Source organism: Anarrhichthys ocellatus, unplaced genomic scaffold (genome assembly GCF_004355925.1).
Source record: "Anarrhichthys ocellatus isolate YVR2014 unplaced genomic scaffold, GSC_Weel_1.0 scaffold23, whole genome shotgun sequence".
NCBI classification, from domain to species: Eukaryota; Metazoa; Chordata; class Actinopteri; order Perciformes; family Anarhichadidae; genus Anarrhichthys; species Anarrhichthys ocellatus.
This window is the reverse complement of record NW_022280053.1, coordinates 3,961,886-3,986,399: the sequence shown is the minus strand read 5'-3', so window position 1 is coordinate 3,986,399 and position 24,514 is coordinate 3,961,886. Positions and strand designations below refer to the sequence as shown.

The following is a 24,514-nucleotide window of genomic DNA, read 5'->3' as shown; positions in this document are numbered from 1 at the left end:
AAGGAAGAAATTGTGTTGAGTCCAAGTCCAACGTCCACAATTAAAACAATCCAAGGCATGGGAATCACCAATTAAGTTCTTCAGCACTGTAAATCCACATGAAAATCAAACCCACAAAAGCCAGAAAAGATGAAAATACATGTCTTGTTGTGTACATTTTAGTCTTCAGCCAGGTATGTTGGTATGGTGGGACAGAGCTTTTCCAAAAGGCGGATCGCAAGCTCCCTTTCCTCGCTTCGTGTCAGTGTGTCGCCTGTCAATCTAATATCGCTAACAGTCTCTCCTATAGATGTGTCCCTGGCAGGTTCCTCGGCAGGGACTGAGTGAATGTGGCAGAGAAGGAGGAGAGAGACTCAATCCTCACTCCTCTGTTTCATCACGCCATTCTCCATGTGCCTAGAGGGGTTGCTGAGAGGGAGCTGACCCAGGACCGAGGTAACAGGGCACAGTGACCTCCTCACTCCTGTGCTTCCCTCCAGCAGCAGCATCCAAAATCCCCCTGACCGCCCACCTCACCTGTTTCACCTTCCTCTCACCATCTTACACACACACACACACACACACACCCCCAGCTGCACATGCGCCACCTTAAATCCCACACAAGGTGATACACCAATCCTCAGTCCCCATGGGATCCTTCAGAATCCTGCGCATTCCCATAATCCCATGGTGCGTGTCCTGGCTTTTCCCGACCTGGAGCACGTGCTGCCTCATTGGGATGTGACCTCACTCAACACCCATTTCCTGAGTCCCTGCTTTTGATTTCCACTGTGGATTGGCTGGCCCGCTAATAATGCAGCGAGGCAGTGTGCGCTCGCTGGCCCTAATCACTGCAGGCTGTGCCACTGCCAGCCGGCAGCCCCCAGGAGAGCATGTACACCCCAAATTAAGAAACAAGGCTTCCAGTTATAGACACTTATCGTTCACACATGCACACACAGGGGGGTTTGGAAGAACGCACAACTGCGGATTAGCACAAACACTGTACATGAACAAATACTAGAAAGGGGATGAAAGAACGCCCACACAGACATTTCAAAGAACCCCCCTGCGTCTGTGCCAACTCATGCCCACTTCACTGGTGCTTTCATGCCAGTCACAGGTGTTGGAAAACTCTCAGTCTCCACCAGTGTGTGCATGTGTGTGTGATGGGAAGTGGGAGGGAGCTAATTTATGCATGCGTAAAAGTGAGACAGTCACACAACGCGGCCGCCGAGCCGAACAGAGAACACAGTCAGCTGTCTGGTGTGAGTTTTTCCAACTGCCGCTGGACAGGAAAGGTAGAAACATGACCATAAACATGACACAGCATGACTGCATGAGCTGTTGGAAGCAGCCGCTGAATGGCTCCTTTAAAATCAGGATGAGTGTGACTTTTGTGGGTGTATTGATTCGGGTGTGTTTCGGGTTTGGGTTCAGTTGGTGCAGATTACTTTAGTCGACGCAGAGCGCCACAAGAGGCCTTTTTTGAAAGCATTTGTGAGGTTCAGGAGAGTGGAACTGCAAAATGGGTAACTAAGAAAATGAATGTAATACCAATAAATATAAAAAAGTAAAAGCATAAATGGTGTGGATATAGAAAAAGCTATGTGGAAGTTCTCTTTCTTATCACAGGCAAGGGAAAAACGGAAATTCAAAAAATTGATAACGAAACAGCAGAGAGATCGAAAGAGACTTAATTAATTCAAAATTAATTCCACATCTAATCCTATGTAATACCTAAACATCCACACAGCATCCCTGGTGGAGCGATAACTCATCCATTGATTGAAATAACATGAAGCTGGCTTGAACCAGATGCTGAACATAATTCAGGCCTCTCTTTCATCGGAAACAACAGGGTGCTCTAATGCTGCATCCCCCAGCCTGAAGGACATTATCACGCAAATAAAAACTACCTTGCTGTTAAATAAACTCGTAACATCAGAGCAGGATTCATTAGATTGTTCTATTTTTAGGTTGCACTCAAGGCAATTAGGTCTGTGCATGTGTTCGCTAAAAGTCTTTGTCTTGCCAGTGCATGTGAGGGAGAAAAGTATTTTATAAGGGCTGGGATATACTTTGTTGGCCTGGTAAAAGACGCTTTATGTCTGCTGAGCCTGTGTGGGTATGATGCGACAATGATGTCATAGAAATATTTTAAGAGAAATGTATGTTTCTATCCTGCCACCATGTGGGTGTCAATGGATATTGCAAACACAAACAGTTGATGTTTTCCACCCTCTAACAGCAGATTAATTACAGGGCTTTCTTCTCCACCCAATAGTTGGGGTCTGTCAAGACTGGAAACAACTTGAGCTTACATCATCCCATGTTTTATCTTATTTTCAGAAACTCAAATACAGCACTATTTTAAAAAAACAAGTGATCCATTTTACACGATACGTAGCTGCCTTTTTTAAAGCACTACACACTGGCAACACAGACTGCAGAGACACTTTTTTTTTGTAAGTCTGCATGTTAGCTGCAGGAGGTGTGAGACACTCAACTGATACATCCATAAATGAAACTGCCTGTGTGGTTATTAGCTCAATGGGAGTCAACAGAAACTCCAACTTCAAGGAGGGTCCAGATAATACTCCTCCTTCAATGTGGGCAGACACATCCGTCATCCTCCAGTGGTGTCTGTGTCCTCCAGACGGAGACATTTGCATTGTTATAGCACCAGAGATTTGCAATATCAGCTAAAAACAAAGGGGACACACTATTAGCATGTTGGGTAAAGCTTCCTCTGGTGAAACTCTAAATCCTTAATTTAGACTTAAAAAAAGAGATGAAGCCCTCCTCAAAACCACCAAGGCCAGAAACCACGGTTACAGATACTTCCTTAATATCGGAGATGAACAGTATTCTTGTCTTATTTCTCGAGCAAAGTCAAGGATACTGTACCCCGTGCTCTTTGCACTTGGTGCTTCTCATAGTCTCTCACTTTGAGCACCTCTGTATTTGAAGTTGATAGTAATACTTTACTGTCGGCTAATAGCTCCCCAGTACTAACACCATTAGAAATGTACTGCATCACACTCCATTTGATGTATCACATACAATGACCCCTGCACTTAACCTAACCTGCTCAAAGGCTGACACATGCTCTTTAAAGGATTATCAAATTAACATTATCTTTGATCGAACACGCTGCCACACAGAAATGTACGCTCCACTGCCCCGCGAACACACTTGTACAGCTTTCCCATGTTTGCAACGCGGGCATAACGCGTACACACGCCTGAGTGTCTGTTTGTGTCTGTTTAAGAGAGAGCGCTTTATGTGCTTGAGTGAAGGAGCGAGAGGTCTTTGGATCCGCAATTACCCGCAGGTTTCCGTGCTCCTTATTCCCTCTTTGCTTGGCTCACATTAGACGCACTAATAGCACCCTGCTGGCTATTCCTGGTGTTCTGAAAAGTAGGCCGCACTCCCAGGGAAAGGCTCTGGGAGCACATGGTCGAGAGCCGCAGACAGACACACTGCAGATCACAATGTACCGTGCAAGCACAAGCCAAAATCCACTGCTCCACTTCATCCCACTTTTGTTGTTTGCTCCATGAGGCTTAGCTCCCCACAATGATAGAAGTCCACCCTTTTGTGAAGCCTGACCTGTGAGATTTGGGGTACAGCGATGAGCTCAATAGAGCAACTGAAATACAGATGGTGAGAGCAGCAGTGCAAGGTTCAAGCATGTTTTCATTCCCTCTGCCACTTTCTATTTACAGAAGGCTGTGTGCCATTGAAGTGAATACTAGACAAGCCACACAAACAGCACTGTGGCTCTGTTTGTGCATCTGTGTCTGTGCGAGTATAACGGGTCAAGGGTTGTGTCAGTGTGTCTGCTACATTTCTAATAACATTTATACTGTTTGGGCTCTGTCTACAAAGATACGGGAACGAACTGTGAGTGTTTCTGCTGTACTTTCTTTATAGACAAAACAGTCCAGAGATGTGACGAATCCAAAAGCAATAGGCACATACAGGAACTCGTAAGAAAGAGAAAGGATCATCTATAAGGTTCCCTTATAACATCGAGAAAAGTCACTCCGCCATATTCCTAGAAGAACAACGAAAAAGGGAATTGTCCTAAATTCCGTCCATAAATATGATCTCATTCACAGTCTCGCTCAATCGAGACCAAAAAAGAGCTCTATTTCTGAGCTAACTCACCTTCCTACCCACACAGACCACATGAGCGATCCTATTCCTGAAATCCAGGCTGCGTATAATAAGAAAAAGGGGCAGCCTCAAGTTAGAGCTTAATGCTGCTTCCTCCAAAATAGTTTGAGCGCTTCAGCCTCTCGGGGGTTTCTTCTCCCTCCCTGCGACTGTCAAATGAGATCCATGTAGAGGTCAAATAGCTTCCTACCGCTTGAGAGCATTGATTCCTGTGGGGGCCAAAACAGCCCCCATCCACGCTTTGCTTACCCTGCCTTCTGATTCTAATTCTTGATAATCAAAGTGCAGATCAAACACACACACACATCCACCGCCTTGCTCTTACCTTTCCAGGTACTTCTCTGAGAAATCAACCATAGTGGGAAACATGGGTGCCAGCCTGTACGCAGGTTCACTTGTTGGGTGCAGAAATTAGACTGCATGTAAGCGTGTGTCAGGAGTGCCGGGTGCTCGGGGCCCAGGGGTTTTGTTTGACAATCACATTCCTCTAACCTCTGAGAGGATGTGGTGGAGCTTTATATAGTCTGGGGGGGGTCTGGGGAAGGCGGACCCTGGGCTCACCCAATCACCACGCAGTGTTTAGAGAGGACAGATTCCTTCCTCTGGGGCCTGGGTGTTTTTTCTTGTAGTTTTATGGGTTAGTAAGTGGAGATGACATTTGTCTTTTTGCCAAAACAAGTGACTTGACTACTGTAATGATCTGTTCATCTGTCCCAGATGACAAGCAGTGGTAGAGCTCTGTTTATGTGTGCTTCATTTAACAGATTAGTTTAAAGAAAAACTTAAAATGGACGAACTTGAAAAAATATAAAATAAAAGGAAATAGTTTTTGACAAGCAAGAAGAATGTGTGAAATGAATTCCAACAATGTTTCTAGGAGTGCAATGCTTAATGGCTGGAGCACTCTTTTAAAGTACTACATTGCTTGATCATATACAATAAATGTGTTAAGCATTGCAGTGGTGCTCCTGATGCTCTGATTATAAATCAGGTATTTTTTCATTAGGTGATGAGACCTTCCAGTTTCAGGAAGTCTTTGATTTAGTACCTGTTGATGTCTATGAATAACATAAGAACTTTAATTGGTTCTCAACATTGATTGTACAACAAGGTCGGTGCACATCGTGTCTAACTGCAAAACTAACACTCATATTGGTCAACTTTCACAGCACACAAAAGGGGCCTTACATGCACCAACTGGCAGCAAACTATTGTGTTTTAATCAATTATTTGCTTGGGAACTGCTACTTATTGTATATATATTAACTGCTTAACTGTTGTATATAGATCTATATACGTATATATATATATAAGCAAATACAGGAAGCTGCAGATTCCTCATTTTATTTGGACTTCAGTATTGTTTTTTTGCGTGTCAATATATATACATATATATATATACACATACGTATACACAGATGGTAGTATCTTGTGTAATAAACACCTCACAGGCACTCAGTGTTGTGCTACGTTCTTCTCTGCCCTCTCAATCTGTCCATATTTCCAGCCTTTGTGACTCAAGTATTAATTAATCAGTATTAATCACTGAAGTATTGGTATCCCTGTAACCTTAAAATAATCTGTCAACAATTTACATTTCTGCATGTTCCGCTGGTGCACTTGCTGATTGGCTATGGGTTTATGGCTTTATTGCTACTTGTGGAAAACTACCAGATGGGGAAAAAGGAATATAATGTTGCAGGGAGGCATTGCTTGGGGAAGCAGAACACCTGGACTGAGTAAAAACAAAAGATGAAAATATAGTGGGGAGAGGCAGAGATAATGTAGACAATTTCAGGAAAACAGCTGTGCTAGACCCACAGGAAGTAAAATGTGCAAAAAGGGGAGAAGAATGGAGTAGGAAGTGAAAAAATGTGGAAGCGTAAAGGGGGAAAGAAGTAGAGCAGGAGAGTGGTGAACAGACTGGTGTCTTTGTTTTTGTAAATGATGCATGAGAGGCAGAGTGCTTCATGAGGAGAGAGGAAGTTAACAGATGTTATGTGCTCTTACATGTAGGTTTCGCCTCGATGTGAAAAATGCAATCAATTTTCTTCTGCTAGGGATATTTACATTGCGTACTGTGATATGTTTCGTTCAATCTTCCTGTCACAAATTATGATTATGGTGATTACATGAAGAAGAAGAGTGTTTACAGCGATGCTACCACTAATTGCCAAACTTAGACCACTCCACAAGTGTGAGATGGGAACATTCCAAGACACAGCACACAATGTACACAGCAGGAGAGACACTGAGAGGAGAGGAAATCAATGTAGTGCTATTACGGGATCCCCATCTCTAACAATCACATTGGCCAAAGGTCAAAGTACCTTTTCTAAGCTATAAATTGCTACATCTCTGCATGATTTGATCATATCAGATACTGTTGGCCTCTGGTGTCCATATACTTGCTCCATTGGCTCTGTTTATATGCTATAAATCAGTCTCCAACATCTGGAGGAAAACATTTCATTTCCTTCACGCTTGGTTATATAGAAAGTCTGAAATGTCTATTTATAGCAGAAACATATTGTGTTTGTATTCCACAGAAACATATTGTATTGAGGCTATGTTTAGTGGTGTGACTTAATATTGTTGAGTAGAGTATTGGTTTACAGTGTGGCATAATGAAAAATGGTGGAAAATGGGTCAAATACTGCAAGATGAAAGAATCTTCATGAGAGATAGCAGGCTCGTGACATTGAGAATATTTTATGGAAACAGAGGCTGTAAACAACAGAAGCCTGAAGACAAGTGGGTGCTCATAAAGATTTGTGACGTATCCTTGTGCTATTAACCAATGATGATGACAGAAAAGGGTTGCAATCAATGAATGGAAATCATTTTTCTCTACATGACACAGACCTTTTTGTCTACACAGCCTTCATCAGTGTCACAACAACACAGTACAGATGCCTCTTAAATAGCAAAACACACAGGTGAGACCATTTAAGGTAATTAGCACCGCACCTGGCAAGGCAATCAGTTATTGACATTGCAACCTATCAACATCTTGCAATGGGACAAGGACAAAGATAGACTGGTCCACTATAAAAAGCAGAGTTTACCAGACGTATTTATAAAATGTGCCTCAAATACAGGTATGTAAATGAAGAAGCATCAGAGTGTCAACAGAGAGCTTTCTTAGATCTAGCTTAAATACCTCATCCAACATCAAAATAGAAGACTAAATATATTTGAGAGTGTGTAACATAAGATGAGCTAACGTCATGATTCATGTTTGTTTACCTATGAGCAAATCCCTGTTGTGGTCATGACTCAAATTGTCAGGTACACATTACACAGAGTCATTACTACCTCAATCAATGCTGTTTACTATTAAATGACTGTGTTATTAATGCAAACAAAGCTGGTCTGAAGCTGTTTTTGCAGCAGCTGACAGAAAGGCAAAATACTCTGGACTCAGGAAAAAGGCTGCGGAATCTTAATCACTTAATCTACTGGTTAGCTAAACACCATAAAAACGCAGCTTGTGCAGAAGAATGGGCCGCTATCAGGCCCAAGGACAGCCTCTCACGGCGTGAAATGGGCTTTCATCCTGATGAACAGGAGCGTGAATAAGGCTCATTGAACAGCTGATGAATCACTGAGGCGTGGACGCGCACACTCCAATGACACGCTCTTCCCTCTCAACACACACCTTACTTCTCACACCGCTGAGAACGTGAGACACGCATATGGCACTACACTCATCAGCGGCACACACATCATTTGCCACTTAATTAAGTTGATGATGATTAGCTTTCACAGCTACCTTAAGCCTAAAACATGCTTCTGCATGTTGCAGCTCTGTGAACTTGTGCAGGTATTGCTCTGACTGTCATTATGGGAAATATGTTTGAATGCACCATTAAAGAAAAAAAGAAGACCTCTTTTCAATCCCCTGAAATTGATATTGATTAAATTACCCTAAATAGAGAGGAAATGGCAAGGTTTTGAATGTAGCCATCATGGCTTGGATATGTCCTGACATCCTCAGTCCACTAATCCAATCACACCCATGCTAACACTCATCAGAATACGTCCAGATGTCTCAATTAGCCCCCACATGTGCTGAGACAGGTCATTAACATTCACCATTAGCTTGGACAAGAGTAAAAGACATCCTTTTGAAATAATGGCTGTTAAAGCAGGTGTGAAATCTTTACCCTTTCACTGGATACACATGTTTGTAATTAGCATGAAAATAAAGGTCTGTGACTGAGCATTGAAAGGAGAAGTGGTGAATGCTTTTGTAGTTGTCAGGACTATGAAGGATTGATCTATTGTGCTGCTTCTCAGTCACTCTCTTTCCTCCTCTTTCTCACACATAAATAATGAATTCTCTTTTTATTCTAAAACCTAAAAGGCAAAGCATTGTATTCCTAAAAATGATTTAACATTGTTACAGGTTAGAATCCACATTCAGGAGGGGGTAAAAAACATGCCATTTCTTTTCCCAAAATGAGCAGACGGTGAAAATGAAAGTAACCGCAGACAGGAAACACCCAAAAACTGATTAATGTATGTACTTACAGGTTCTTGGATTTCTTCTTCTTTGTTCCTTCAGGGCTGACCTCACAGCTACAAGGGGATCCGGCGCTCAGCTGAGGGAAGACGAAGGAGAGCACACACTGCATCATCCACCCTTCACACAGAAAGAGGGCCCTGTAGCCTCATGCAGATACTAGAGCTAGCTTCAGCTACCTCCAACAGGCAATGGCCAGCTAAGTTGGCTAATACTGAAAGCTAGTGAGTCCTCAGTGTGTCCCGTTAGGCTACACCGAGTCTAGTCCAAGTCCATAGCACACACACACACACACACAGCCAGCAAAATGATTAATCCATAGCAGCAGTCCACAGTGTAACTCCCACAAGGCCACGCTCTCAGAGGTGTGTGTTGCTGAATACAACTGACTGTGTGTATGCAGCAGATGGTGTTTGTAAACAGGGTTTAACGAAGTACGGAAAATCTGTGGGAGTGAGAGAGTGTGAAAGACTACGGCTGTTGTTTCTGCTGGTCTCCAACTGTGCCCTAGGTTTGAAGTGTTGAGCCAAGACCCCCGGTTTCACATTACACTTTCTGCCAACCCACCATTTTGATTGGTTCAGAGTAAAAGAGAAGTGGCTGCAGGGTGGGGAAAGGGTCAATCTCCACTAATCTGATGGCCTGAAGCTGCCCCATTGTATGTGTGTGTGGCTCTAAATAATGAGCTATTGTATTACAGGAACACCCAGTTAAATCTGAGCTAGATACTGGCCACAGTTGGTAACGCATGGTGTAATGTTCTCTATCTTTGTGGGACCCGAGTTTCAACCTTCACAGTGAGGACATTTTGGAAAATTTAGGACATTTTTGGGCTGTCCTTCACTTCTACAAGGTTTTGTTTTGAGATTAGAGTGACACTCTATCCGAAAACACTCACGCCCTGCAGGCTTTAAAGGCGGCTGTAACGTTTGTAGGTTTCCAAATTGAGAGACAACAACAGCTTGAATTCAGTTATAATGGATTCCAAGTATCTCTAAAAAAACTCTCAAACCCCAAAGGTCCCAACTTAGTGACTTAACAAACCATATTTACTTTCTTCACATGTTTCTAAACACGTTTTACCATTGGCATCCATTGTAGGTGCTTGACTTCAGGCTGACCACAGCTGTTGTTCAGGAAGCGACAAACTTTTTACAGAAATCTGAGTATTGAGTCAAAAGACAAGATTTTGTGTAAGTACCTCTTTTCAAGAAACAGCTTGACATTTTGGGAAATAAGCATGTTTGCTTTCTTGCTGAGAGTTAGACGAGAAAATACCAGGGCAGCTTTTCCAGTCTTAATGCTAAGCTATGCTAATCATACCCTGGCTGTAGCTTCATATTCATCAGACACATATGAGGAGTATCAATCTTCTCAGCTAACTCTCAGCAACAACATTAAGTAAACACACTTCCCAATATGTCAAACCAGTCCTTTAAGGTGAAAATACTTAGGAAAAATGAAGGCTTGTCATGTTCTGTTAAGTTATGATTAGAGGCTAAAAATGCATCACATCAATGTGGGTCCTCACTAATATAATAATACAAACATATGCAGGTGCATTTGTTTGTGAATGCCTTGTGAATGCCTTTGTGTGCCCAATCGTGCATGAATACAGTGAAAATGTGCACGTTGTGTTTGTGAGACTATTATTGTATGTAAACAATAACGCTTAGGCCGCATGAGCAAACATATCCTGTATTACGCATCCATCTATGTTGAGCCACCCTATACATGAAGCAGCTGCACAAAGTAATATCCTGTTGTGCATTTGCATTGTTGTCGGACCTGGTTAGTGATGAAATTGATCGATGAGACACGAATTATAAAACATTGATTCTGTCATGGCTTTCTGTCATAGCTATCAATCATTCGCTCAATTTAATTTTGCTTTTGCATAAAATATCAACCGTGATAATGACCCTGCTTCACCTGGTACCAACCGATTCATTTCAATTCAATTCAATTTATTTTGTCAAAAATCGGTACAGGAAAAACCTTTAACTGGGAGGAAAAAGAAGAAACCTCAGGGAGAGCAACAGAGGAGGGCTCCCTCTGCCAGGATGGACAGAAGTACACATTCAATGCATATGATATAAATAATTCATATAATGAGAGTATGACTACTAATAATAACAGCAGCAGTGGATTTAATAGTATGCCGATGCACCCTGCGCTTTCTGACAGAAGTCACAGTTGACTGTGAAAGGTGAATGAGTTTGTTATGTAGCTGTCTAAAGATAAGTACAAGCTAAGAGCAGAAACAATATATTATTAGAGCTGCTGTTTGGTGGATGATAAGACACGTTAAAATGTATTGTATAGTGTGTGTGTGTGTGTTTGCAACAGGTAGAAGCATTAAGTCACTCACTCGCTAGAATAGCCTTGCACTTTATCTCTTCAAATGTTATCAAATTTAAAATCTATTATAAAATCAATTATATTTGATATACATCCTCCATCTGTAGAAGTAACCAAATGACTCTTCCAAAAACAGCCACAAACACAGGTCATATTAGCTTGCATGAGCAGGGATTAAGTCATTGATGGTCATGAGAGACACACAAATCGAATTATTAATCTTGATGGGAACCGCACAACAGGGTCCCAGCCCCTATGGAGCCATCAGCCAGGCCTTTTTACCCTGAAACCACAAAGAACAGACTTTTGCCCTCTCCAGAGACGTTTGTCCCGATGTAGCCCTCAGGACAGGATTATTCAGGGGTATCAGCAGAAGAAATGATGCTGTGTGGCCATTGGACATCAGAGGTGGATCGTCTGCTTGTTGGGTCAGCCTTTGCTCGACTAGCTGCCTGCATGTGAGGAATGGATGCTCATTCACACCAGAATGCTATACGTTCCAGCTGGACGAGATCCACACACACACACATACACACACAGTGAAATGTGTCTGCTTTCTTGCTACAACTAGTATTAGTAAGTGGCCAATTGGGTACATTCTTAGAATCATAATGTAAAGCAGGCAATGTTTGAATGCACTAACACAGACCCATTACTGACCACATCTGCAGAGGTAAGAACAACGTGGATGGCATCCAAGCTAGAGGAGTGAAGAAAGCTGTGGTCAATATTGATCATACAATTTAATATTTTCTGCTACCTGAAGGACATATGAAAGGCATTTACTTTAGTCCTATCTCTCAGTCACGCATGCACACAAACACACACACACATACGCACACGCACACGCAGACTGCCTGGCAATAACCTGTGGAGCATAAGTCTTTTCTAAAAATAGCCCTAGCGTACGTTTGTTTGTGTGTGTGTGCATGCTCATGTGTATAGACTCCTCACACGCCTCACTGAAGACAGTTAAGAAAACACGGAATCTGCCAAAGACCACACGACATTATAGCCCCCCGAGACATGGGGTGCAGATGTTGACACATCATTAAGGGTTGTGGGATGGCTGTGCAGATGCATGTGTGTTGCACATGTGTCTTTGTAGGCATTCCTACGGTATGTGTGCACGTGTGAAGGAAAACATATGGGCAAACACGTTTCTGGCAATGCTAAAGTAAGTTAAAAAATGTTCATATGCACATGACCTGGTAACACGACTGTTTAGCCAAAGCCAACGGAGAATAGTGTGTGAGGTTGTGAGAGAAGTTTGGAACACCAACGGACTGCTATTCTCCAATAAGACAAGGACAATTTGCCCGTCTTTGTCTCAACAAACTGTACATTCTTCAGTTGTGCTCAGTTGTGCTCTGCACTAACAAACACATTGTAGGAACAATATTCTAAACACAGCTCTGAAACATTCTTGACCCCGACTCCAAATCCTCCAACAACATCAAACCCCAGAGGTGAAGAAATGAATCCTGGCCTTTGTGTGTTTAAACTTCGTCTCACCAGTTCAACCCTGGCTGCATTTCTTCATCAGACCTCCCTCGGGCCGCTTCCTTCATTCTCATTCCCCCGTTTCTTCTCTTATTTGAAAACAAATTGACACGCTGGCGTCTGAACAATGTTTTGGGGACTGCAGACAATCTCCCATTTTGTTTAGTTCAGCCTTGGATTGGTGCGAAATGTTAGACTGTAGTTTCCTGACATTGTGTGGCTCTACTACTCTACTACTGTGTGTGTGTGTGTGTGTGTGTGTGTGTGTGTGTGTGTGTATGTTTCATACTTATTTTGCACTGACACAGTAACGTCATTCAACCTGGCATCATGACCCTGCTCCTGACCCGAATTAAAGCAGCTCTGATGCTGATAAGCTTTGATTTGAATATTATTTAATAATATTTGAATATTATTTAATAATATTTGAATATGATTAGCCTGTTGTAACCCTAACCCATAAAGTCTGCACATCTCAGCCTCAATGGATGTTTGCAAAATGCTGAATACAAAGCAGTTGCATTTACTTTTGATAAGGTTCACAGCAGTCTTAACCAAAGTGGCATGTTTATCAAGACATGGAACCCATAAAATGCTCAAGGAAGAAATAAATCCAATGATTGTCTCCATGTGACTTCTCAAACCAGACTGCAACATTTTAATTCACTGGATGCATCCGCTATTTGGTATGCAGACAATGTCGGTCGTAATGTATTTGGTTATCTTGAATCCTACTTGCACATTCATATGTAGTCACCAGAGCCATGAATCATTTAAAAATATTTTATATTTCAGATTTTTTCACATCATTTAATTCCTGCCTTCTGTTCACCCTCAACCTCCTTCTCCATCTTCAATGATCTGACAGTGAGTAATATACAAACAGTAGATTAGTCTGGCATGGGATGAGATGTGAATCACAGTCAGTTATCACTCGCTGTTTTGTGCCTGAGTGTGAGGCTCATGTTAACAACTTATTAGGCTGCAGCATCCAACATAGCAGATTGTTTTATAGAACAGATAAAATAATTGAGGTGAATCAGTTTGAAGTGTTTAATGTTTCTCAGACGACGAAGTCAGTCCTCTCTGGCCCAAAACTGGCCCCAAAATACTCAAGAGTGACACATTTGGGTATGAGCGGGTATGAACATTTCATGAGATTTTTTTCACCAATGATTCAGGAGACCCGCAGAGCTGTCTGAAAAATACATCTGCAACAGTGATGATATCGGACATAACAACTGTGACTGCATTTGCTGCACCTAAAACCTCTAATACCTCCTGTCGCTATTCAAAACAATCTTCAACACATTGGTGTTGGTATTGGTTATGCATGAATCATTTTACAACTTCATGTTGTGGCCACATTGTCTGTGCACGATGCATTGTAGCCATGACAGCGGGCCGATGACAGAGCCGGAGCATCTGCTAAATTAAACAATAAATAGGCAGATGGTGTACATTAACAATGAATATAATTCACTTCTATTGAGAAAGCATGTGGGAATGTGATCCCAAAGTCAAAAAACACTTGGTTCCCAAAATGAGGAACTTTATCATGCAATTATAAAATTCTATCAGTTGTTAAGTGTTATTCTAGTTCATCTATCACATGCTTGAGTTTAATTCACTTGCAAAAGTATAATTCTGCCAGCTGTTTCTATGTTGGAGCTTAATAGCAAACCATTTGCATAACTAACGTCAGTAAACAGAGCATATAAACTGGCCATTTCTTGCTCTTGATCAGTGTCTGCACTTCCTTGAGAAAACGTCCGGTGTGTTTTACCTTGATAATAGTCTTTGATATGCAATTACATAACTGCTTTAATGCCATCTTTTGTTTTTCATTGTTTCAGTTCATATCGGAAAGAAATATTGTTTCAACTTCCTTTACAAATAAAAGGAAGTTTTGGAGTACAATAAACTTGCGGTTGTAGCCGAGGGAGTATGATTGTGTATGTGTGTGTGTGTGTGTGACCTTGTGTAATTGGATGGCAGCTGCTAACACACTCACACACAAAATACACACATGTAGTACAAAAAACCTCACAATATCTGAAAATAAACTCAGTGGCCCGCAGACAGGATGCTGACTCATTCCTCGTCAAACTACATAATGAAAGCACACACAAAGGTGCATTGTCTGCACACTTGTGTGTGTTTTGTGCGCGTGTGTGATTTTACCGCATGCGGATAGAGAGAGTGTGCGTGTGTGTGTTTTGTACTTGATCTGACTCTCCTCTGCCTCCTGTTATTCAGCACCGCTCAGGAGATGGCTGCTTCCTGCATCAGTACTTCCCATGTCCCGGGATGTTAATGAACAATGCTCGCGCAGACGTCACTTCTCTGATCTGCCCTGAAAAGCTGTCAGGTTACTCAGTGCTGGAACTGGCGCTATCTATTAATATGTTATTAACATTTTCTCACCAGCGGATGACCTTTCTGCCTGGAATCTTTATGGCCGGAGACTCACAATTCTTTCCAAAACTGGCAGATATGCACAAACGAGCCATCAGGAGCACCAATGGTCCAATGATTCCCAATTGGCTGCAGCCTGAATGCTACACTGGAAGCATTAATTATATAATTTGTTTTCAATAGCTCAATGACAGTTATGCTTTCTGACCACAGCGTGCAATCTGTTGCAGCTGGACTCTGAGGTTTTTTCCTTTTTGGCAGAAACTCTCACAAGGCAATTAGCAAAGATGAATGCAATGATGACGCAACAGTAGGAAAATATCAGTGACACATGCCCCGAACATCTTCATCTATCTTGTTAATGAGTTTAATAGCGAAAAAAATAAAAAATAATATGCACGCCATGTCCTTTGTGAGCATGATTAGTTTCATTGTTTTTGGTTTGAAAGGTTAGATTGGGGGTTTTCACTGCAGAATCCAAACATCATTGTCTCGTTATTATAGTTATTACACTTGCACAGACATTTATACTACAGCGAGTGACGTCCATCACGTGGTCACACTGTCTTCATGTTGCAACATGCGACTGGTTGCCAATCCCTCCACAAATTCCACTCCCATTCAGTCCGTTGGGACAGCTCTGCTGAAGAAGAAAGGAAGAATCCACGAAAAGTGGTAAAGTGTTGTAAGTTGCAGGTGCTACTTTTGGTCGATTATTAGTTGCAGGAATTGTATTCACAGCCAAAATGAATGGCTGGTTTCCAGACAAGCAAAAACAATTTATTGGAGAGCAGCATGTCAGGAGCAGATCTATGGCATTTGGGAGGGAAGGGAGGAATGCTGCGAATGAGAGTCCGATGGGAATGATGTTTGTCACACAAACGCTCATGTATAGGTTTGTGCATCGTCTTGCAGTCGAAGTAAACAACACAGAGCAAACGTGGAATATCTGACTTTACCGTTGGCCTCTATTTGTGGAGTGACAGACGAGATTAAAGCTTCTGTTCCCTGTAAACTACAAACCTCATTGGATTTGTTTTATCATGCAAAACCATTAGCCTCAGCTTCTTTAAAAAGGTACATTTTGTTGTCATAGCTTCTACTTTGATTGTGTCTATTATTTAAAAAAAATGACTAGACTAAAATGTCTAAAAGTCAAGCTCATGGTTTTCTTTTATGTTTTACGGTAGATCATTTCAGCTTGTGTGCTTCTGTATCAACAATTGTTTAGTGAATTAAATGTCCCAAACAAAAGCACTCAAGTAGTTCCAATTGTATCAAAAAATACAACTTTGAAGATAACTTACTCAGACTAGAAGCAAAAAATAACATTTGAACATTAAAAAAAAATGGTATTTAAGCAATTGTTTTATCCTGCTCTCGCTATTTATTCCATAAATTGTGAGAAATTAAAATGAATTCCAGGCAGGCAAGATAAGACAAATAGATACTGTCTTGTCGGCAAACTAAATGGGTTTTATAGTTGATTACCGGAGGACCAGTGTGATGGTGCTGTATGATCTTTTTTGTGGAACAGACCACAATGTGTTTTAATCACAGCAGGAAACAGCTAGCAGCAACAACACTTAGGCGACTGCTACATTTTCAGTTCAACTAAATGTTTTATTTCGTAACACGCACCTTATTCTAACATCAAGGAGTGAACTTTGAGTTCCCTATCTCTACCTCCTGGGCTGACTGTTCCCTTGACAATGTTCCCATCCTGTGAGGACAGCGTGTGAGCTCCCATCATCCCACCAGCATTGTTCACCCTGACTCCTGCCTCCTGGGGAGTGTGAGTGATTGTGTGTGTGCGTGTGTGTGTGCGTCCTGTTTCTGCATGTGCAGCTACATAGTTGTGTGTGTCTGATATTCAAAAACATAGCCAGGGTTATGTGCTGATGTGGAACACATAACTGGCTAGCAGATAAAGTACACAGCGTTCTTGTTATCTTACTGTATGTACAATTTTTACCCCGGAGACAGAACACACCGGGACTCGGACAAAAGCTAAAATAGTAGTGGATGATCGTTTAAAAGTAAAATTGCAGATTTCAGGTTCTGATCTAACCATTTCGTGTTCATCAAATGTTCATATAAGATACCGTAAACTTTGGGCAACGCTTTGAGAGAGCAGGTCAGAAGTGTGAACGTTTGTCAACACTTTCCACTTTATCATTTCAATGTTAAGTATTGTTTGTCTCCCGCCGTGTCTCCTTTATCCTTCTGCAGTGGTATTTATCTATTGCGCTGTAGTCAAAGCACATCATCTAGTGTTAGGTCAACTACATTCAGTATCTCTGAACATTTGCAATGGAAAGATTATGGAGTGTGAGCTTATGTGCTTTCGTGAGTGGGTTTTGTGCATGTGCGTATCTATATGCAAGTAACCTTCCATCAACATTTATGTAACCGGTTCCTGAATCAGCCATAATACTGCTATGGCAACGAGCGCCGTAAACACCTCCATTCAAACACACACAGGCAAGTCATAACTACGAAACAAGGGCCTTCTGGATCCTCTCTTGGATTAGGCGTACGTCAGGAGAGGGCTTTGTTGTACCATCAACGGCATCCAAAATCCTAACTGCATACATTGCAGGGCACTGAGGTGGGCAGAAAGCAGGGGTCATCCTTCAATCAGAGGATCGGTGGTTCGATCCCCGGCTCCGCTAGTCCATGTCGATGTGTCCTTGGGCAAGACACTTCACCCCAAATTGCTCCCGAATTTGGTGTACGTTTGGGTATGAATGGTTAGATAGTCCTGATGGGCAGGTGGCACCTTGCATGGTAGCCCCTCCCATCAGTGTATGAATGGGGGAATAACTAGAAGAAGAAGAAGAAGACTAGAAAAGCGCTACACAAGTACAAGTCTATTTACCATTTACCATTTACGTTGGTCCAGTCAGTAAGTGCCATGAATGAGATCAGGCTATCACGTCTTACATAAGAAAGACCTCATCAAAGCACTGAACAGCGTTTTAATTCAAAGGTGACTGAGGAAATGTGATTGCTGACGGTAACTGCTGCGTATTCCCCTAAATTGGCTAGTGTATAACTATGTGGTGCGCCTTTCATTTATTGTATTAGTCATGTTTATTGTCATTATCTTCATTTGAGTCATGCCTCGAAGCAATCTGCTACCATCAGGATAAACTACTGAGCCAGAGACCGCTGTGTGCTGACATTCAATGTTTGTCTTTTGCTTGTGTTCAAATTGGAAACAACCAGGAACATTTTATTTTTATTTTTTTTACAGAATCAAAGGGAGCTATCATATCCCTCATTCTCATTGTATTACAAAAATATCAGAGTTCATGGATTGAAGCAGCACGTTCCCACACTCACATTTCACTGCAGTAACTATCCTGGGAGCTCATAAACAGCTAAACAAATTAACAAAAGGAATGCTATTTTAGCCCTTTTAGTTGAGTGTTTTAGTAGCACAATAGTAAAGAGAAAGAGCAAAAGAATACAGGTGTACAAGCTGAGTTTTTGGGCCATGTGGGAGCTTCCCTGGCAAAGAAGAATTAGCGTGGGAAGCTTTGAACTCTCATGAGATCACAAGGAGTTACTAAGTTTGCTAAGAAGTGAATTACTTTGTTTTTGGAAATGATCTTAACTAATCCTGCAGGTGTTGAAAGGAAACAAATTCCCTCTCTCGCTCACTCTCAACCCATTTGAGCATTTTGCGTTGAAGCCCCTTTAATTAAACTACTGTTTCTTTCAGACGCACAATACAGGGTTTCGTTTGTTTCTGATGCATTTCTTGTGTCTGTTTCATATTATTTTAAATTACTTCAAATATTAAATATAAGGATGGCAATATAATCAACCATCTATATGCCTAACTATTTAAACAAATATATTTGGAAAATCTGAGAATCATAGTATATACATATATATATATTTAAATATATATAATTATATATATATATATACTATATAATTAAATATATATATATATATATATATATAATTATAATTTTACTTCATCTTGACTTTTGGCAGGGAAGAAAACATTTAATAAGGTAATAGGCAGATGTGAAGAATTTAAATTATGAGAATAATAATGTTAATTATTTTTATTTGACAGTCAAAGTCACAACAAAATATCAGGCTTGCTTCCCAGAAGACTCCTCTTTGTTATTACAGTTGCTCTACTGGCAATGGATTTTCCCTTTCCTGTCAGCTTGGCCGGCTATCTTTTAACCCAGAAAAAGTTCTTGTCTCAGTCTGTCAGAAGATACATCCTGAGAAAATGTGTATATTCAGCAAACAGGATGCTAACAAAAAACAACAACTTACCAAACCCCTCCCCTGAACATTGATTGTCCAATAAGAGCTTAGCAACCACAATACGATATTAAGACAAATACTCAGAATCTAAATAGTTTGAAGGGTCATTTATTTTTTTAGCCTCTTGAATGCTAGAAGACTATTTGGTTGTGTATGGCTGTGTAATATACCTTAGTTATGTGGATGGATGGATGAATGGATGGACAGACGGATGGACGGATGGATGGATGGATAGACATGGACGTTTTATTGTGAACTGTGACGTAAAAAAACACCATAAACTGAAAAACATCACATTCAGCTCCTTTGCATTTGACACTCTGTTGACTGTCCTGCAAGCTTGTTCAGTTTGCTCAGTAAATATTTACATGTGACCCATTTAGTATTTGAGTGGACATACTCTGCCTGGCTGCATCTCTCATGGATTTGAACCCTGGAGACCCTTTGTCCCTTCCAGGCCATTCACTGTACAGTCAAACAGGAGAAACTCCTCTTTTTCCTACAATACTATCAATTCAGTGTCACACAGTGCTGTCAAAGAATCCATGCTGATTCTGATGTACACGTCATATTTAGACAAAACAGCACCTAGTATTTTTAAATCGTTTCCACGAACCCATTATGCATTCGTTCACTAAAAAACATTCTATTATTAGCCCTGGTCACGCGTGCCGATCCATGTGAGGGATCACAGTCTTGACATCAACAAGTGGCCTGTTCTTTTAACTTCTATATTAACCTCTGAGTTAAGGTTAGGCACTGTTACCACAAGGAACATGGACATTAGGGCCTGGGGAATGATGAGAAGTTTTGGAAGACCGGTGGGAGTCTAGACATGAAGCTGAGGTACTTGAGGATAACTTAACAGTGCACCAAGTTTACTATGTGGGCCTAAAACAGCAAGTTCCCATAACTGTTTATCCTATTTATCCAGGAAATTCAAGACATGGAACACTACTCGGAAGGTACAATACTCAAAACATGTTGTGAACACATTTTTGTATACTTTACCCTACGTGTATATGCTATTCTAAAAGATATCTTTATAAGGTAAAACAAATACTATTTACACCTTACTGTACCGATATTGGTATTTCAACTAGTGTCCATGTGCTGTTTGCCTTGTGTTAGATTACCCGGTAGTGTTCAGCCTGCAACAAATACAGCATAATATGCTGTGTTATTAAGTAGATCATTTATTTAAATGTTGCCTGCTTTACTCTTCTTTCATGACCAGGCTAAAGCAGCAATATTTCATTTACTACAAAACATTAATTTAGCTGTGCAGTAGCCTGCAGGTTTGCTTCAGACAGAAGTAATAGATGGGCTACTGTGTGCAGTGCACCAGCATTAAATGGAAATTGCCTTCTTGCGTGTTGAATTTTGAATCTCGCTCAAGCCAATCAATAGACTTCATCTCCCTCTTGTTGCCACTGTCAAATGTGGAAAACGTTATTAATGAACTATTGTTTTACAGATTTACATCTAGATGATAGAAGCAAATGTTCCTTGGTTTGACAGTTCTTTTTAATTCTGTTTCTCACTGACTGTAACAAAACTCCCTTCTCAAGAATCGTACGTCAGATCTATGGTAATGTTGGTTACCGGGCTGGAAGTTTTTACAACCATTCCGTTTCATCCTGCGGGTGTCAATTGCAACGTACCAAACTCTATTTATGTGTGCGTGTGTGTGTGTGTGTGCGGTGTGTGTGTGTGTGTGTGTGTGTGTGTGTGTGTGTGTGTGTGTGTGTGTGTGTGCGAGCACTGGCAGCACCGCACTATGCACCCCTGTGTATCCTTGACACAACGCAGGAATGTAAGCCGAAACCACCAGTAAACACATTAAAATTGTTTCCCGCCCCCCCAGGCGTCTGGAAAGACAGCCGATATTTATCCAAATTTCAAACAAACATTAAGACCTCATAAACAAAATGTTTGGTCTGCGTAAGCCAAAAGAACTGGGTCAGATCCACACGCGTCTGTTGTTACAACGGTTGTGTGGATGCAACACAAACTGAAAGGAGATGATGGATAGTGTGGTGTCTGGAAAAAAACAGAGGATCTGAGGGTTTGGACAACACGATGAGAATTATATTTAATGGTGTGAACACACAGTGGTTTAGGCTTATATGGCTATGCCGCTAGTCGCCTTGTGATGGAAATTAGCATTTCTCTGTCTCTGGAGTTCTAATGAAGCAACAAACTGTAAAACAGTTTTTTTGTGGATTACTTCTGGACTCTCATACCTTTAAATTCCCATTGTTGTTGTTTTACTACCTGAATGTTTTAATTGTGTTTGTTTGTGCATGAAGAAGCAAAACATTCTTCAATGCTGACCTTTATAATCCAGCCATAGCTGGTTTTACACAGAGCATTAACCAAGGAGGCAAATTACATCCAGCTGAATGTCAGTGCAGCTGAGTGCTCTGTGTTTGTTCCACAAATTGAAGAAAGAAATTGTCAGCATTACTTACTGGGTATTATCAAATTTGACTAACAGAAAGTTTCCTGAGTAAACTGATGACTTTGCCTGTAACATGAGGCTAAATATTCATGTTGTGTACTAAAAGGTCAAATCTTAGGACCAATATTGTTCTCTTTTTTTCTCCCCCCTCTAGGTCCTCAACATGTTGTGCTTTGCAATAGAAAAACATGCAAGTAATACCTTTTAAATGTTTTTTGTGGTAAACTTATTGTTAAAACAACCCAAATCTTAAAACTAATATCACAGATATAGTCTCGAGCAATGCGGACACAGATAAGACATATCAAACTCATTTTTGTCATTCTACTGTATGTTTTGCATTTATTCCTTTTTAAAAAAAACAAATTGTAGTTTACTTCTGGTTCAGGAAACACTTTACGACTTTGTTTTGAAAAGTGACATATAAACCACATTTAGCCGGTCTATGACAGCAATAACACAGTTTATTTTAAGTTGGTAGCAAAGAAAAATCTCTTCGTTGAACAACCGTGACATTATTTCTCCAGACCTGCTCTCTGTCTTTCTCAGGCTCTCCTTGCATTGATGACACTAAAGACATCAAGTCAGAGGAAAAAGTGCAGAGCGGAAGAAAGACAGGACCAGAGTAAACACTGCCTGGCAAGAGAAAAGAGAGGTGACAGGCAGAGAAGGGGAGGAAGGGAGGGAGGGAGGGGCTTCAATTATAAAAGGAGAGACAGTAGATTCACACTGTGCCTGTTCCTCCGTCACACTCCTTTCTCTCTATAAAGCACATACACATACATATGCATCACACATACTGTGCAACTCTTTCACTTTGAAAGTAAGCTTCAGTAAAGTCACTGTGTCTTGATTATTCATTGCACACAATGCAAAAAGTGTCCAAAATACTTAAATAAAGAACATGTCCTTACTATTTAGCTTACATTGAATTGTTTCTGGACATCTGATCAAAATTGGTATACAGTATATTAAAAATAACAGGGAAGCTAAAGGCTTGCTTATTGTTGATATCAAATCATGTCTACATTATGACTGGATAAAATGTATAATAATATAAGAACAAATATTTGAAATTGCATCATATTTTCAAAAAACAAAAGCCATCTTTTAACAATGACAACTGATATGTAAGAACTTTAAATGCTATAAACAAATTCATAAACTTTGAAGATGACATGAAATAATGGCAGAGTTTGCACACACTCTGTTTCTGCACCTGGAGATGTCCCAAGATTTATGAATGGGGGGTTGGCAGATCACTTAAGATAATGGGAAAAAAAAGTCTCAACAGATCTGTGTCCATGACGCCAATAGGTAGTAAAATTCCCCTTGAATCTGCCAAGACCAATAGGCTCCAGCCCTGTCTGCTGCATTCCTCCTCTGCACAGCTCACACACTGCCATTTAAGGCTACCGAGTGTGCTGACAGACTTGCAGAAGGTGGGACGAATAAAACCGCTTCTGATATTCTACAATGACAGAGTGAGCACTTGATCACCTCTGTCATTTGTGTATCAGTAAGTCTATGGGATGTTCGTGGAGCTCCGATATCACTGTCATTTCCATTTTCTCTCCATTTGTCTGCACTCTTTTTTTGAGAAACATTGCCAAATTCATATTGCTGTCATAGGTGTGCAGGTGTTCAGTTCAAACTACTATAAATAACATCAGTACAGGGTTGATGACCTGTCTGCATTCCAGTTACAGTGCAATCACTCTTGAGAAATCATAAAAAAGATTACAACATTACATCATGGTTAACAGGAAAGGTAGACGCGCTGAGACTCGCCAATCATTGTGCATTACTCAACCTTGGCCAAAGTGAAGTGAGTAAAGATGTGATGCACACTTCTATGAGGCTGCTAGGCTAACAGGATGTGATGCATGCTTCCCTCTGTTGGACAACTAGAACAACTACTACCTGCACTGAGATGAACGGCTAAAAGAAATTATAATACATATATAAAGAATGTATTCTCTTCTACCTGTGACTCCCAGTGATGAGTGCTTCTTATAACTGATGAAAAGAAAGGATATTGCAAAAATCTGTCAACCTCTTATCACAAACATGAAGCACTCTTCATATAAAACATAATATCTCATATATCAATTAATCTCTACTTTCAGATTGCACACACAGCCATCAAGTACTTTACATACAGTATAAGCTCCTATACAACAACCCTACACAATGGTAAGAATATGCAGAACACACTGGCATAAAAGTCATCAATCATGTATGTATGTACATTGTGTATGTGAGCATACATATATGTGTGCTTCCTCGTTGCAGGAATGATTAACTACTAGCTGGTTTGATTTTTTTGTTATTAGTGTCTTTGTTTTGTTTTCTGTCTTCTTCATAGCGTCAGTATGTCAGAGTGCATGAAGGTAATTGTGCAGTGCAGTGGAAGCACAGTTGCTTATGTTGGACTTCAGCAGGGCTTTATATAAAAGCACATTAAGCTGAGTGCCTTTTCGTGTGCAGTTAAGATTTTAACATCATTATTTTATTCTGTAAATTCAGACACAAGACTGTCCTGGTACGCGCCTTTAGTCGCAATACACTGCTCATTTTCTTTTTTTTTGTTAGATTTAAACTGACTTCAAGGACTCCAGGATTCTTGTGTACTTGCTCTATTCTACCACTTGATGTCACCCTTTTTACAGACACCAGTGAGCTGAAACTTTGAGCTGATGCAATAGTTAGGAGACACAAAGCTAGAGAGAAATCCTAGTATTTGCTTGCGTGTGTGTTTTGTTTTTATTTCTACA

At 40.8% G+C, this 24,514-nt stretch overlaps 1 protein-coding gene across 9 annotated transcripts in view; it reads right to left on the bottom strand.

The window, feature by feature from the left end:
• The window catches only part of rgs3a (regulator of G protein signaling 3a), an 87,692-nt gene that overhangs the window by 4,927 nt on the left and 58,251 nt on the right, over positions 1 to 24,514 (bottom strand). For 6 of the 9 annotated variants that reach the window (XM_031860434.1, XM_031860433.1, XM_031860436.1 and 3 more), the window contains one exon: positions 8,701 to 8,771. In XM_031860434.1, coding sequence (XP_031716294.1) covers positions 8,701 to 8,771 — 71 coding nt within the window. Of the gene's footprint in view, positions 1 to 155; positions 4,470 to 4,489; positions 5,440 to 8,700; positions 8,772 to 10,771; positions 11,754 to 24,514 lie in introns of those variants that run through there. The other 3 variants (XM_031860440.1, XM_031860441.1, XM_031860435.1) reach the window with 3 other exon arrangements.